We start from the raw sequence: 18,435 nt of genomic DNA on the forward strand, positions 1-18,435 counted from the left end.
GCATTATAACATTACTTAATTGTTTAATTTAGAGTTCTAAAAATCTATTATTCAACTTTTGACAAAGTTTTACGACTTTGTAAATAAATGACTACTATCGAAAAAAGTAAAGTTTATATTTTAACATAAAAGACGAAAACGAACAGTAAAATAGTCGAAAAGTCGAAATCCGACAGAAAGTATTTTAATAAAACCCAATTAAGGAGCTCAATTTGTGATCAACGCATTGAAATTTCTTTGAAACCTTCCAATAAATTTATATCAGCGATCACTTGATATTAGGGTTCTATAGTTGAAACGAAAAGTCGACTTTTCGACTTTTTGCATTTTATGAAAAGTCGACTTTTCGACTTTTTACATTAAGTTAAAAGTCGATTTTTCGATTTTTTTCATTTAATTAAAAGTCGATTTTTCGACATTTTCCGACTTTTCTCGACTATTTTCGACTTTTTCCGACTTTTATCGACTTCTTTCGACTTTTCCCGTCTTTTTTCGACTTTTTCCGACTTTTTTCGACCTTTTCCGACTTTTCGACTTATTTCGACTTTTTGCCTTTTTCGACTTTTTCCGACTTTTCGACTTTTATTTACAAAGTCGACTTTTGGACTTTTTTCATAGACGATAGTCGAGTTATCGACTTTTTTGGAACAAAATAGTTGACTTCGACTTTTCGACTTTTTTCGACAAAAAGTCGATTATTCGATTATTCGAAAGTCGATTTATAGAACCCTATTTGATATGTCCTTAAAAAATAAATATATATAAAAATCTTGAAAAATATTCAGTATAGAATCAAAAATGAAGCCGAATCTAAAATTATTAAAACTTTGTAATTTTGATATCAATTAATTAAAATAAATTATAAGAAAAATTCATATTTTTTATGAATAGACATAACGTATTTTTCAATTTAAAATTTTTTTTGTGTGTAAAAGAAAAATGTGGCAGCCTTATTGAACCACATGTTCAGCTCAATGTAAACAAAACAGAAAAGAGGTATTTTAAAGAAAACGAAAAACATGTTTAAAATACCAGCTAAAAAGGAATTAAGGTCTAAATTCCAATAATACAGCACATTAAATAATAAAGTTATTGTAAATTTAAAAACAAATTAAAAAACATATTTTCTAAGACCCCAACAGCTGTTCAGTTTGATCATATGTGCACGTGTAACCATATGTTTAGGGAGATTTCAATTCCCAGCAGTGGTTGGTTGTAAAACAATTTATTAAATTAAAAGAAATTATTAATTGTTATATATTTCATTTAATAAAATCTAAGAAACAATTTGTTAAATAATAATTATTTGCGATAATTAAAAAAACTATTAATTAATTTAACTTTAAAGGTAGCCAGATAGTTTGTCACTAATTAGAATCTGCTGCCAAGATCAGTAACATAGCGCCGTCATTTTTTCTCCTATAAACAACTTTGTATTCTCTCCCTAAATAGCCGGCACATTTATAAACTATTGGTTCTGTTTCTTTTCGACTGCGTGGAAGGAAAGATTTGTCTGGTGTGGTGTTAAAAACAATAATAATAAAAAGTGTTTTTGAAGTATTGGAATTACAGTTGAAGAGTTATTATTTTTCAAAACAGCAAATGTAATAATAACAAAAAAGGTAGCCAGATTATAAAAAGCTAAAAACGTTTTTATTTGAATTAATTAATGTATAAAAAAAATAGTTAATGTAACGGTAATTTTATTAAAATATGTACTTGAATTAATAATAAAAATTACCCTATAATTTATTGCTGTTTATTTGTCGAAATTTGGCAACGTTTTTAAGAGTGCAAATTTAATAAAACGAAATAAATATTGTTCCCAAAAACAATAACAACAACAAAAACAAAAAAAAAAAAATAATAAAATACAAAAAAGAAGCACAAACAAACTAAACGGTTCCTTCCCCCTGTCTTAATTCACCATTCAAAAAGTGTGTGTGTGTGTTATTTATTTTGCGTAGAAAAAACAATAAAAACAAAAACAAATTTTGTGTGTTTTTTTACTTTACTCATTTAACGTGCGTGTTGTTGTTATTATTATTTTTTTTTTTTGAAGTTTAAAGCAAAAGAAAGTATGCGAATTAAGAATTTCAATATAACGAAACACATGAATAACTTGTTGAATTTATTGAAAAATTAAACAAATTAAAAAAAGTTAAATAAAAGTAAAAGAATATTTAAGAAAATAATAATAATGAAATAAATTTAAAAGTGTTAACATAAAAACCTAAAAGCTAATGAAAAAAGTTTACAAATAATAGAAAAAACGCTTCGTTTTTAACCTCAAAAATAATAATTAAATTAAAGTGAATTTGCCAAAAAGAGGATTAATGCAGAAAAAGTTTAAACTTATTAGATAAAGAGCTCTTGTTAATAGTTAAAATAAAAAATAAATAAACAACCGTTTTATTACAAAAACATTTAAATAAACACAATCATGGACCTTTTATGTACCGAAAATATAATGCATGAATATGAAACGGAAATATTACAGCAACACCAACACTTACCGCATAAATCCCCATTAATAATAACAGCCAATGAAGAACATCTCTCACAAGATCAAGAGACACAAACAGCAGCACTTCTTAGAGATAATAGCAATAAAAATGATAATAATACTACCACAACTACAATAACAACTACCTCACCACCATCACTGTACTCGAGCAGCTCCTCGTTGTTATCCTCAGCGACGAGTTGCTCATCGACAAATTCTTCCGGTTACAATTCCAGCAGTAGCTCGAGCAGCAACTCCAGTTTAAGTAGCAGCAATAATCCCTTAACATCCTCCACCAGCTCAACCATCTCCTCCACCTCTTCCTCCAGTAGCAGCAGCATTTTGTCTAATAACAATTATTGTCTTTCTTCGAAATTACAATGTGATGAGGATAGCAATGAATTTGTTGATAATTTATGCAGCACCAACAATGCCTCTACATCAGCGAACAATAATCAACAAGAGCAGCAACAACAAAACACTGTTTATGCCAATAATCTCATTAATCGTTCTTTAGATTATGTTAATACGGCTACAGAGGATCCCACCTTTTTAACAGATCGTTGTTTGGAAAATGCTCTTAAGGCGGAGGAGAAGAGACCACAACCCATATGCACCTATTTTAAGACAGTACAAATGGATATTACACCTCCCATGCGTAAAATCGTCGCTGAATGGATGATGGAGGTAAGTTTTGTTCACACATAATATACAGATATCAATGAAATGGGGGCAACAACAAGTGGTTGTTTGTAATCTGTTTTACATTAAAAAAAGTTTTGGGGTATTTTTAAAAAGTTAAATTTTATTTCTTCTTTAGTTTTAGTTTAGTTCTAGTTCAGTTTAGTTCTAGTTCAGTTCTAGTTCAGTTCTTGTTCAGTTCTAGTTCAGTTCTAGTTCAGTTCTAGTTCAGTTCTAGTTCAGTTCTAGTTCAGTTCTAGTTCAGTTCTAGTTCAGTTCTAGTTCAGTTCTAGTTCAGTTCTAGTTCAGTTCTAGTTCAGTTCTAGTTCAGTTCTAGTTCAGTTCTAGTTCAGTTCTAGTTCAGTTCTAGTTCAGTTCTAGTTCAGTTCTAGTTCAGTTCTAGTTCAGTTCTAGTTCAGTTCTAGTTCAGTTCTAGTTCAGTTCTAGTTCAGTTCTAGTTCAGTTCTAGTTCAGTTATACTTCAGTTATACTTCAGTTCTAGTTCAGTTTTAGTTCAGTTTTAGTTCAGTTCTATTTCAGTACTAGTTCAGTTCTAATTCAGTTCTAGTTCAGTTCTAGTTCAGTTCTACTTCAGTTCTACTTCAGTCCTACTTCAGTTCTACTTCAGTTCTACTTCAGTTCTACTTCAGTTCTACTTTAGTTCTACTTTAGTTCTACTTCAGTTCTAGTTTAGTTCTATTTCAGTTCTAGAACATTTCTAGTTCATTTATAGTTCAGTTATAGTTCTAAAAAACTGGTTCGTTCTTTCTTTAAAAAAACCTTCTTTCGATTTTCGAAATCTATCTAGAATTTCTTAAAATAAATCAGGGATATTTAAAGTATTTTGCCAGCAAATCCTATAAATTTTTTGATAAATTGAAAAAAAAACAACTATCAATCAAACATTTATAAAACCACAAACAATTTATTATAGAATTCATAACTTCGTTATGACGCAAATCATATTGCATTTTGTTTAAAATTGAAGTAAGAGCTATAAGATTATAAATGTAGTGTTTTTTCTATTAAAAACATTATTGCATTAATAACATTATTAGTTCTATGAAAAAAGTAATGTTTTCTTAAAATTATAAATAATGATAACAAAATGCTGAGTTTTGAATAGAAACATTTTTATTGAATAAAAAAATAAAAATTTGATTAAATAAACAAATTATTGAATAAATAAGTGAGAAGGTCTTTTATATAAAATTGCCAACTAAACGAATTTAAAGGCGCCACTGCGCTAATCAAGTTAAATCAACAAATTTTCAAACACGAGAGATGCACCTGAACACAAAAAAAAAAAAAAAAGAAAATAATTATTAATTTAATAGAATTATTTTTAATAATAAAACACGAGCATAACTTTAATGAGATTTTTAAACAAATTATTTTAAATTACTTTAACGATTAATATTTTATTAATAAGTTTTTGTTTTTTTTTCAAAGTGTGTTTTTCTTAATATTTTTACATTTCAACAAATTTGTCTTATAAATTCTAATCAGTTTTCTGTTGTAATTTTTTAATACATGTCAATTTTTTATGACTAGAGTCGTGTTGAAATTGTCTGTTGTTTGGTGATTTTATTTTTTGTTTATAGTTATTTTTTTAGATGTAAATATTGTTTAGTTTTTTTGTGTGAATAAATTTTGTGCACAATATGATAATTTGTTTTTGCACAAAAAAAATTCTCTATAAATGGAGGTTTAATATATAGGATGCTTAGAAAAGTTAAATATATTGTTAATGCCTCATCATTGATGGTTAATTTAGGTAATATCAAACAATATTTATATAATTTATTAGATTTCGTAACAAAAATTTTATTACTGTTTTCAAGTGACAGTGGTTTGGTTTATAATACAGTTAGTTTGTTTAAACGGAAAAGGGTCTGGTATTGGCGTTTTAAAAATACTAATTTTTAATAGACTCGCCATCGAATCTTATGTCATTCTGTATGATGGATCAATTCTAGTTCAGCCTTAAATCTGGTTCATTTCAAGTTCAGTTCTAGTTCAAATCTAGTTCAGTTCTAGTTCAGTTCTAGTTCAGTTCTAGTTCAGTTCTAGTTCAGTTCTAGTTCAGTTCTAGTTCAGTTCTAGTTCAGTTCTAGTTCAGTTCTAGTTCAGTTCTAGTTTAGTTCTAGTTCAGTTCTAGTTCAGTTCTAGTTCAGTTCTAGTTTAGTTCTAGTTCAGTTCTAGTTCAGTTCTAGCGGTTTTATCCGTGAAAGGGTTAACAGGAATATAAGATAATTATTATATTATAAAATCAATAAATTTTAAATAACTTCATTTTTATGTAAATAACTTAAAGTAAATGTTTACAGCAATTATAAGGAAAACACTTATAAGTGATAAACCAACTTAACATGTATTCAAGAAGATGTAAATCGATTTACACATTAAAAAGAAAATATAAGTTAGTTCTTGTTAAACTTTCATCATCCATTAAAATCTGCAAAAAAAAACTTATTTTCAAAAACTTTATGCATTTAGTTTTTTTTTTGTTAAAGCAGACACTCACACATTTTTTAAATTTCCATGACATATATTCTCTGCTGACTTCTTCTGTCACCTTAAATTGTCATGTGATAATTTTTTGTTATTCATATTTAAACTGTCACTACTAATGTGTCTATTTTTTGGGCAAATTTGTCAGAAGAAATTTGTCATTTAACTTTAATGCTTTTTGCTTTAATAAAATGTATTTTTTTAGTTAAAAGAAATTCTCTTTCAAAACCAAAAAAAACTATTTCATTTCCATGAAGATTTTGCATAGAAAAACAAAATTTTTTTATTTGTTTTTATCTTTGAGTGCAAAAAATTGTATTTCTAAATTTAGAAAACACCGAAGAAGAATTTTGTTAAAATAATTTGTACTGGAATAGTTTTTTTTGTTGTTTTCTACAAAATTTGTGCAGTTGTAGTCATAGACTAAAAATAATGTTTCTAAAATAAAAAAAAACTTTATCAAAATTTATAACAAATAAAGATTATTTATGCACTTTATTGGAATAATTTTATGGAAATTTAAAAAGATAAAAATTATCGACAACAAATATCTAAATTTTGCATTGATCAATTTTAAATCCTTACTTTATGAAATTTAAAGCTTTATTATAAAGCTTATTAAAAAGAACACGAAAACTATATAATTTAAAAAGCATTTAAATGGATTTTAAAACCCTTTCTCGAACGAACCGTCTCTTCTATTTTCTTACCAGCTTTTAAAGCTTATTTCTTTTTATAGCTTAAAGCTTAACATTTTTAAATTTTTATAAACTTTTATTAATATATAAAATGACGCTATTTTTTATTAAATACTTAAATAGCGTATTTTTTTTGTATTTAAAAACCATTTCAAACAAATTGTAAGTAAAAGTCAACTGACAAAAATAAACAGCAGCTGCAATTGTACAATAAGGACGTAGAACTCTCCTGTTAAATACTTGATTACAGAAATTGTTAAAGTTAAAAAAAAAACTGCATGCCTTTTGTTGTTGTTTGTTTCTTTAAGGGAAGCTGTTAAGAAAAAGTAAAAGGGTTTTTTTTTCATTGACTTCCCTACACCATTGCCAGGAAGTTTTTTTGCTTATTGCTAAACTTTATGGATTAAAAACTACTAGAGTTTTTAATCTTTAAAGCATTTGAGAAGATCATTAGAATTCTTTTAACTTCAAATGCTTTTAGTCGTGACAAAATATAAAATACTTTAGTCAAGTCGGAAGTCATATGTTTTCAAATACTAAACTTGTATAAATCTATTTAGAATTTAATTTATTTAATTATAATTTATTATTTAATTTACTAGCCGAGTTTCTTAATCATAAAATCGTTTGAGAAGATCGTTAGGATTTCATTAACTTCATCAGCTTTTAGTTCTGACAAAAGATGATATGACTTTAGTTAAGTCGGAAATAAGAGCTTTCGAATACTGCAAGTGTATAAATCTCTCTTTAGAATATATAATCGCCAATAAGTGCGTATCTGAATCTGAATTTTTTTTCCATTTAAAGAACATAATATCACTAAAATTTAAAAGCTTTTAAATTAGTGGCTTTGACAACACGATCTCTGGAAATTTTATCACATCGGGTGCTGAAGTTTTTAAGTTCTTCGAGTAAAAAGACCGTGACCAACAGTACTTTCTCAAAATCAAAAATTTTCGACTGATGCAATTGAAACTTAGTGGACAATCATTGATCGAGTATGAATCGTGTTCCCCAGTAAAGGTCCAATTGTTCTGGGTACATACATATGGGGTAATTATGAAGTATGGATCTGTTAATAAATGAACTTTGATCAATTATATCCAGGAATTCTTTAATTTTTTATAAATCCAAGATAAATTCAAATAGCAGCACAATTTAAAGAATTTATGAGTAAATTACTTCTATAGAAAAAGAGACCTCAATTGATATACATCAGTAAGATCAACAAATCACGATTCTCTGATGTAGTGTAATGGATATTCTGGACAATACAATATAAACAATTTCGGTTTTGGTCGCTTCTAAAAGTGACCATTAAAACTGTTTTCTTAAACGATATTCTTCGGAACTGATCTTGAAATTAAAGCTCCCGTGGCATGTTCAAATTTTCGTTTTCAATTTAAAGAATTTATGAGTAAAGGACTTCGGCAGAAAAAGAGACCTCAACTGAGATATATCAGTAAGATCAACAAATCAAGATTCTCTGATGAAGTGTGATGGATATTCTGCAGAATACAATATAAACAATTTCGGTTTTGGTCGTCGCTTAAAATCACCATTAAAACAATATCCTTAAACGGTATTCTTCAGAACTGATCTGGAAAATAAAGCACCCTTGGCATGTTCAAATATTTGTTTTTTTAAGTCTTAACTTCTTGGGCAGTAAAAATCTTAATAAGAAATTTGTAACTGAATAATTAAGTTTACTCCATTAAATGGTGTAATAACAAACTAGAGGAAAAGGTGTTGTTGTTAAGTTTTTGCTGTAAAACTTAATATTGTTGTTGTTGTTGCTGCTGCTGCTGTTGTTGCTGTTATTAAAGCAACATGTGTGTTTTGTTTTTGCGTGTTTATTATTATTATTACTGTGGTAGTAAGTAGTTCTTCGTCGTACATTCGTTCGATATATTTTCAATTGTGGATCACAACAACATCTTTAAGTAAATTAAAGAAAAACCACTACTTGCATCTGTCGTTTTTTTTTGTTTGCATTTTATTTGTGAGAAAACAAAAATAACAACAGTGGTTGTTTTGTTGCAAATAAAAAAATGCAAGGGGTTGTAAAGAAATACGAGGTCTTTGGTCTGTATGTCTCTACTATGGTTTTAAATTAAATGTTTATTTTTGTTTTTCTTAGTTTGACATATGCAAAAAAACACTAAATTAGCTCCTTTACTCCCCACTAAAACAGTTATTACTTTGCCGATTTCTTATTCATGCTAAATGTTTAAAAAGCCAGACGTTATTGAAAGAACCTAGCAGTTTTCGCTAATAGGTCCGTACTAGTGATTTCACCTATTACTTGGGGTTGATGTTTTCTCTTCCAAATAGTTCAAACCTCTTACTTTGACTACTGTTTCTTTTTTGTATTACTTGTGGTGTGTTTAGTAACTACTTCCTTAGATGTAAAACAGAAAAAATGCTTAAGGTTACTACTGTTGGGTTAAGTAATTACTTTGTATGAAACAGCTTATAATATTTTGTCTTTCTCTAGATCACTTAGCTCTACTAAAGGGCTTTATTTTTGGGTTAAATGCAACCTTGACCACTTTGCAAAACTGCTGGGTATTTCTTTATTTGTTTTATGGTTTTTAGTAGGTTATTTGAATTCTCTTTTTCTTCTCTTTAATAACAATTCTTTTAAGATTTTGTTGTGCTGGGCTACCCTATTAAGGAGAAGAGTTGTTGTGTGAGAATTTTTTAAAGAGACGTTTTGGAAATCTGATAAGAAAACTATAAAAAAAAACAACAAACATATTTTAAATTTTACAACTTTGCAAAATTTTTCTAATAAAAATATAAATAAAAAAATGAAACAAATTCATGTTAAATAAAATGACATCACTTTAGTCTAAAGTTTTATAAAAAATATTAAATATTTTAGCATTATAAGGAAATAACTTGTTTGAAAGTTGTAAGGGAAGTACCTGTATTTACAATAAAATTATCAGAAATACCTGTAATTTTATGATTTTTTTTGTAATATTATCTTTATATTACTTATTATCATTATTTAAACTGTTATAAGAAAATTACATTGTCATGGTTTTGATTTTTTTTTTAATGTTCTAGGGTGCGAAATTATGAAGAATTTTGTCACAAATTAGGTATTATTTCCAGGAAAAAGACTTTCTTAACATCGGACGATAATATTTTCATTGATGACTTTACATATACAGGACTATCTGAATAATAGTTAGTCGGTTAGTTTGAAAGGAGGATATATACACATCAAATCCGAAGAAATACACCTAGGCCTCTATTGGGCACTGGTGCGCTCCTTAACCAGTGCCACGGGTGGGAATCGAACCCACCATCTCCGGTCTACCAGACTAGAACACTAACCACTAACCTTCCGGAGGCCACATCTGAATAATAAATTTCCGGGGGTTTGGTTAACTCTCCTATGCAAAAAGCATGAACAAGGGAATATAGTTCATAATTGCCCTGTATTTTGTGAACAATCATTTTCCATAAAAAGGAGATATGCTGCTGATTTTCGTAATGATTTGACCTCATTAAAAAGAAAAAAGAGGTGAAATCAGAGCACCACATAATATGGTACCACGTGTAGCCAGTTGCCCGCAGGACTATGTCCTGGCTGGTCAGTTGGTTGAGGTTCCTTTGGGATCTATGTAGTGGCTGTGGTTAAAACTCAAATCCCGGGAAGAGCGTGCTAGGTTAAAAGACTGATACACGTTGAATATGATTTTCATGATACATTTCTGTTATCGTTTCTAGAGATCATCGTGAAATAAGGCCGTCAAGGCACGTGTTCACGTAAAGCACTCAATCAGTCCCCATTAAAAAGTCTCTTTCAGAAAATGATAATTAACCTTAACCTGAAAACTTATAAGGATTAAAGGAATGATATATAGGGACTAGAGGAAAAAAGATCAAATATTTCGGAATTAATTTAAAAATATATTAAATACTTTATTATTAAAAATAATCTTAAATTACAACACACACACTGGTATAAGGTTAATATGGTCGGTCATGACGGACTGACGGATTGATTTGTGAGAGAACTGTTTGACAGCTTCGAGAGAAATTTTCTGAACAATCCACTATTGGAATGATCTTATGCCACATCACCTTATTATAAATTTCTCTTACGTTAACGTTCTTGATGGCTTCTAAGTACAGTTTTAACCATTTCTCATTAACTTCTCTAACTATGAAAACTCTTATTGTATAGATCAATAAATGTGATGATAAAAATGTAAGATTATATTTACATTACAGGAATATCACAAAATTCTAACACGATCTTTAAATATAATTCAAATTACAAACGATTACAAAAAATACATAATATTATTATTAAATACCAAAGTAAGGTTAGAATTTAATGAATATCTTTTTCAACATTTCCTTAGATTTTGTTTGAATATCAAATTCAAATAAAATAAAAACAATGAAAACAAATTTAAAAAACCTTTAAGTAACTATTAACTTCAGGAATTTTCTATTACAGAAAAAAGAAAATATCATTAAAGAGACTTAGTTACACGATCACTTGAACTCCCTCCCTCTCTTTCTCTCTCTTTTAGCCCTGCTGGTTAAAAAAAGTGGTAGTTTTTTACCTGTCTTTAAGACTCAGTTTATTTTTGATCGTTTATATTTTTACTTAAAATTCATAACACAGACTTCCTTTTTTCACTCTCCTTCTCTCTCTGTCTCTTCAAGAATTTATTTTTATTATAATTAAAAGGAAAAATACAAATATGTTTGTATTTAAAAGAGAAAAAAGAAAAAACAACAAAATGTTTGCAATTCTTTTTTGCTAAAACACACAACGGGAGGGCTTGAAACCATGTACGGTGTGTGTATTTAAGATCCTTTTAAAATATCCTTGTTGAAATTTTTGCATAAGAAAGCAAAGGGAAGAAAACGTTCAACTGTCAAACAATTCATACATTTCAAAAGGTTCATTACCGTTTCAAAAAAAAAAAAATAAAAGAACTTATGGTCTACTACAACAACATATTAATATTGTTGTTTTGTTATAGTACCAATGTAGTTGTTGTTTCTTGGTTGGTTTGTTGTCTCAAAACGATTGATGTATGACTTAAGAAAACTACTAAAATACAAACAATTTTTTGTTTGTAGGAATCAACAATGAGTTAGAGAAGCACGAGAGAGGTACAGTTGTTAACAAAAGGATATGTTTATTGACTGTTTTATTTTTGTAATCATATTTTGAAATTTAATTTTTAATTTCAAGGTTATTATTAAATACTTGTTAAATGCGCATTAAAGAAAATTTTGAACTTAACTTTTCTTAAAAATATTAAAATTTTTTTCCATTTTTTTCGAAACGTGTTGTAATTCTAGAGTTTTTATTAATTTATTATATGGAATTTATTACACCAAAAACTGGTATATATTTTTCTTATACCATACATTATTTAAGTCGTATTCCTCCCTACCCTTTCTTAGACCTCTCTCCTTACTCTCTTTTATTATTGTCAATGACTTATTTTTTTTTTTTAAATATTATTTTTCAATTTTGTTTTTTTGCTGACAAATATGTCTCAATTTTGTTGTATTTTACAATAATACTTTATTATTTGTTATTTTGTTACTAAAACAAGAACTCGAAATTCTTTCTAAAAATTCAACTCATATACAGCCATTTTTAATTTTTTTTACATATACAATTATATTTATTTTATTTTTTTTGTTTTATTTTAGCAAAAGCCATTGAACTTATGTTTTTTTTTTATTTGCTAAAATTTTTTTTTATATGAACAAAAAGTCATCACATTGTCATTCGAAAAACGGCAAAAAGAAAACCTTCAACTTGAATTATTACTCAATCTCTTATAAAATATTGGCAACATGGTACGAAAAATAGTATGATGAAGAAACAACAAAAAATATCATCATGTTTTGTTTATGTTTCTGTTTGGTTGTTATTGTTGTTGCTGATCTAATTGTTTTGTCAAATTTTGTTTATGTGTTTTTGCAATTTGTTATTGTTTCTATGATTTTTTTTTCGTATTATGAAAATGCATTATTGTTTTTTTGCTTATATTCTACATAGAAATTGTCTATTCTATTGATGCACTCACTCTCTTGAGAATTTTCTATTGTTGTTACGATCATGTCGTTTCATAATATTTACCATAAAATGTGGACCACCCTCATATTACATCACACTTTATTATTGAATTATTGTTAATCGTTATTTTTAAATGTCATTTTGACAGACTAACAGAGGGAAAGTTCACTGACATAAAACTAGTTACGTGAGTAATCCTTTGGGGTTTAACATGTAACGATCTTAGAGTAGTTGTAAGTTCTAAGTAGTCCTAAGTGGGGTTTCAATTTTAAGTTTTATGATATTCCGAATTAATTTAAAGCAACTTGTTTCTACTTTGTATATTAAAATTTCAGAGACGATCCGTTTATACTGTTCAATTGTCATTTTTCTGCAAACTGATCACTGAAAAACGAACTTAAAGCGCTAATCACAAAATCGTATTAAAATTTGATGTTTCTTGACCAAATTTGACCTTTCTTTCAAATCTTCTGCAACATATTTTTTAAGTAATAAAAACGTCAGTTATTCCACAACTGATTATTGACAGAATCTTAACGATCTGTCCGATTTGAAATGTATCTGAACAAATTCTGACTTTTGGTTAACCTTGAGCAAGTTTAGTAACATCATTAACTGTTGTATTATTTTCTTCACATCTTATCGATTTCAACAAACTATATTTTTCCTACTGTGACTGATTTATCTGTTTAAAAGTGAAGTTTTTCTCAAATATTTTAGAATGTATGGGCCGGAGCCTCGAAGTTTATGTTGGAGCTACTCGACCGCGTACAGGAGAGGGTGAAGGAAATTATCGGTGACAGTAGGGTATTCAACTCTATTGATTCACTGGAGCACCGTCTCAATGTGGGGTGTATTTTACTGTTCTATTGATACTAGAATGGAATGTGTTTATTTGAAATTAGGGAACTTGTTACCGATACCCGTATATTCTTGCGTAACACACGTCTTCAAGAACAAAACCATTTGTGGTAGATTTGCCAGTGAACAGCACTCTTCGTATGTAGAATAAACTTCCTGCAGAGGTATTCCCTTCCACTTTTGATATAAGAAAATTTAAATCAAATGTTCACAAACACTACTTCCTTTATCCTCCTTCTCACAACCTATTTTCCTAGTTCCAACACAATGTTTCGCATAAGTAGGGGTCATCCCCTCAGTGCTGATCCAAATAAAAATAAAAAAGAATGACTTTTTTAATTCTTTAAGGTTTTAAAATATAACTATTTGCCACAGACCTCCCGGGAAGAATTTACATTAATCTTCACTTCAAGGCGTTTTTAAACATATATTTTTAAAATGTTTATAAGGATCCCTAGGGGACCTCAGACCCCTTTGTTCTATATACTTATTTTTAAAGAGGGTAATAGAAAAAAATTCTAGATTATTTAGGGCACTCAAGTTATAATTTACTTCTCACTTCCCTGTAAGGATCTACACTGGAATGTTTGTAAGGACCCCTAGGGGACCTCAGACGCCTTTGTTCTATATACTAGACATTTTTGAAGGCAAGATTCTGAATATAGTAGCGATCAAAGAATTTGATAATATATATGTACTTCATTTTCATTTTTAACAAAATAAACGTTTCTAATCCGACCCCTAGGGGACCTCAAGCCGCTTTGCTCAAGAGGCTAATAGAAAAAAGTTCTAAATTGCTTAGGACGCTTAAGATATAATTGAATTTCCACTACATTACTAAAGCGCACTAAAGTGGCAACAGGCTACTCTTTGCATTACCATCTAAAGCTAATATTAAAACAATTATAAAACGAGAAATAACTTTACACTTGTTACACAAATATTTAAATATAAACCTGCAAAGAAATTAATAAACTCCCCTCCCCAATGAATCTAAACATTTACATAACTATGCAACTTTGTATCAAATTAAAAATTTCTGAATAAGAAAACGCAAAAAAACAGCAAATTAAACATGAACAATATAATTGAGTTTGAAACAGAAAAAAACACATATTTTTGCCTCTTCTTCTCTGTTTCTGTTAAAATTTCCTTTAGAAATTCCAACACTTTTATTGCGGTTTTGTGGTCAATTTCTTTGATACGACGAGCAGCATAAGTTTTGTTGCATTAAATAACTACTCAAGGGGAATTTTACGTTAAACTTTAGATTTAAATAACGGCTCTAATGAAAAGTTTGTGTTTTTTTGTATTTTTATATTTCAATTGCAAGCAACAATTAATCAATTCTAAGAAACAAAACTAAAAATAACTTGATTAAGATAAAAAAAATTCAAAAACACATTGACGCACGAGTTTCAAGTGTAATAATCAGTAAAAATATTTCAAAAATTTACAAAAAAAAAATTTCCAAAATTTCAAAAAAATGCAGCAAGTGCTTAAATAAAAAAATATAAAATACTTGTAATATTCAACACCACAACTATGTAATATAAATCTTAAACAGGCTTCAAAATTTGTGTAATTCTTGTTAAAATCTCAAGTTTAGACAGACCACAATGGAAAATCTAAAAAAAACTCAAATAAACAAGACACCTTTTTTGGAGAAAAAAAAAAAAAAAAACAAAAAACCATGATGAAGTTTTATGAATGGATGATGGGGAAAGAATGAAGTTACCTGAGGAATGTAGACAACAAAATCACAGATGAAACATGAGCAAATACATTTATTTTTATCAGCAACTACTTAAAACTCAGCACATTCTAGTAATATAAAATTTATACAAAATTTTCAATCTTTGTTTGTGTCTGATGCTGATACTCATACCCTGTCCGTCCGGTGTTTTATTTTTTTTTTTTGGTACCATGTTACGAATGAACACAGACATACATATTACAAAACAATTGAAATAATATTGTATTCAGTATTTAGATTATTCTGTCATTTAAAATTTAAACTAACAAAATTGACGCCCACCAACTCTACTCTACATTTTGCAAGTGTCAGTGTAAAATTAAATTAAAATGTTGATAATTTGCAAAAAAAAAAGAAAACCAGCAACAAATATTGCATTAAATATGATATAATAATAATTTTAAATTAATTTAATTGTGATGCGATTACAAACGAATGCAAAACGTAAAGAACATAAAAAACAACAACAAAAACTATAACAAAAAACAAACAATTATTATAAAAAAAACACACATACAATTTACATTTGATAAACTGCAAGATAAAAAAGTTTTGAAAAAAAATGAGAACACATTTTGTAAACAGTGTTTTGAAGTTGGAATTTTTGTATTGTAATACATAATTGCAAAAAAATATGGACAAAATTTTAACGTTTCATCGAAAACTCGAATAAAAATTTATTCGATTAATCGAACAGAAAACTTTTCAAATGTCAGCGTTATTAGCTAATATGATGATTTTAGGAAAATTTTAAAATTTTTACAAAATTTTGTAAAATTAATCGAAAAATCGAATAATGGTTAACCGATTAATGATGGTTAACCGATTAATCGTACTAAAATGTTCTGAGTGTAATAATTTACATGACAGAAAAGATTAATTTCTTGCAGTTTTCTTCGAATAATTACAACATTTTGAACGATTATTCCTAAAACCGAATAAATTATTAATCGATTAATCGAAAGAAATACTTATAAAAGTTTAGAATGTATAAAAAATACATTTCAGTACATATTTAGTTTTTATAAATTTGTAAAATTTTTAACAATTATTAGGAAAAAAACCGAATAAAAAGTTATTCGATTAATCGTATGAAAAAGTAAAAAAAAAAGCTAAATGAATTGTTGTATTATTTCTATAAACTTAAAAATTTTTCAACAATTATTTGGAAAACGAATAACCATCGATACGATTAATTTGATTCGATTAGTTAAACGATTAATCGTACTAAAACGTGTTAAGTGTAATAAAAAACATGACAGTCTTGTAGCAGTGCAGCATTTTGAACGTTTATTCTTAAACGTTTTAGGCTTAAACCGAATAAATAATTAACCGATTAATCGATAGAAAACAAAAGCTCAGAATTTATAGAAAAACAAACCAAATTGATAATATTTAGTTTATAACATTTTTAAAATTTTTGACGATTATTAGCAAAACCGAATAAAAAGTTATTCGATTAATCGTATGAAAAAGAGTTTATTTTACTGTATATAATGCAAAATTTTGAACAAAATAAATTTTAAGATTTTATTCTTTAAATTTATAAAATTTTTTAAAGATTATTAGGAAAACGAATAACCAGCGATTCGAATAATTTGATTCGATTAATTGTACAAACAAAAAATATTGAAATAAAACCTTTAAGAACTTTATATTATACATTTTCAAATTTTAGGAGGAAGATTCGATGAAACGAATAAGGTAACCGATTAATCGTACCTTACTTTCCGATTAATCGCTTTAATAATTGGCCAACAATTTAGAATAATCAAACCATAAACTAAACTATAAACTTAAGAAGTTTTATTTTGTATATTCACTACATTCTGAACGATTGTTCCTTGACATGTTTAAGTGGTTAAGCGATTAATCGCATCATCAAAGTGATGAATAGTTTAAAAAGCAATTAAAACGTATTTTAATAAAATCTTTCAAACAAATAATATTTGAAATAAATACATATTCTTTAATACTATTTAAAGATTAACCGATTATATGTATAAAATATTTATAAAAACGGTTATTCGATTAATGCAACAATTATTCGTTAGAAAAATTTATGAAAATTAAAGTAAACATAAGAGAATTAAGGATGTTGAAATACTGCAAAATTGAACGATTGTTTGTAAAATCAAATAACGGTTATTCGATTAATTGAACGATTATTCGTAAAACCAAATAATGGTTATTCGATAAAACGAACGATTATTCGTTTAATAGATTAATAAAATAGAAGTAAACGTAAAAGATTTTTTTAATGCCTCTTATGTTAAAAATTTAACGATTATTCGTAAAATTAAAACCGGTTATACGATTATTCGAAAAAAAGTTTTCAAAAAAATTTAAAAAATTTCAATTTTGTATAAATTAAAGATTATAATAAGATTATACGATTATTCGAATAAAATTTTTCAAAAAAATTTAAAAAATTTCAATTTTGTATAAATTAAAGAATAATCGATCAAATAAATCAATATTTAAAAAAATGGCTTTTAGTTGATATTGTAGAGAAAATTTTAACAATTGATGTTAAAGAAATAACGATATTAATCTTACTTTATTTCAGAACAGTAAATACTTTGATAATTTCCGATAATGACAAATTTACTATTTGCTATCAAAAATAGTTACAAAATGATTTGACACTTGTCAAAAAATTTTACAAAAATTTTCCAGGTATTCTTCTATCTAACCTACTTTTCTATAAAACGTCGTTTTAATTAATTGTCTTATCGTTGTAACGATTGTTTACTCATCCTTAGCACTACCATTAGAACATTTCTCAAATGCTGGCGGTTAGAATTTGTGACAGTACATTAACCTGTTCCTAAAATTACCTGCAGCTCCTCTTTACGCACACTTTCACACACACACTGATATCAGTTTAATTCATCAAAAACTTTTTATATACAAATTGTACATTTTTCGGTTACTTCAAATGCTGCCCTGCCCTCCTTGTTTTTTTTAATAGTAGACACATTTTTTATTTGTTTAAATCTAGTGATTTTTATTAAACTACATTTTATTTACTTATTTCATACATACAAAAAAAAATTATCTACATGACACATTAGTTTTTTTTTTCTTCATGTATGTGAATGTATTTTTGGCTTAAATTTGTACTAATAACGTCATTCATTCATGCGTAGACAAATCAAAATGCTTTGGAAAATATTTGTATGTTGGAATTTTGAAAATTAAGTAAAAGTGATAAAACTAACAAAAATTTTATGTTACATTTTGGTAAACAGTGCTGGTTAAATAATTAGCATTAGGAAGCCATGAGGAAATGATAACGATAGAATACGTTATAAGAATAATAAGTATGTATTGATGTTGTAGA

General features: G+C 27.4%; 1 protein-coding gene across 1 annotated transcript in view; it reads left to right on the forward strand.

Annotated features, from left to right (window-relative positions):
- Nucleotides 1-1,459: 1,459 nt before the first annotated feature.
- LOC124418793 (putative protein TPRXL) overlaps nt 1,460-18,435 on the forward strand; it is a 47,440-nt gene continuing 30,464 nt past the window's right edge. The window contains exon 1 of the mRNA XM_046946242.1: nt 1,460-3,193. Coding sequence (XP_046802198.1) covers nt 2,444-3,193 — 750 coding nt within the window. The 5' untranslated portion in view covers nt 1,460-2,443. The remainder of the gene's footprint in view (nt 3,194-18,435) is intronic.

Source organism: Lucilia cuprina, chromosome 3 (assembly GCF_022045245.1).
Source record: "Lucilia cuprina isolate Lc7/37 chromosome 3, ASM2204524v1, whole genome shotgun sequence".
In the NCBI taxonomy this organism is placed as follows: domain Eukaryota; kingdom Metazoa; phylum Arthropoda; class Insecta; order Diptera; family Calliphoridae; genus Lucilia; species Lucilia cuprina.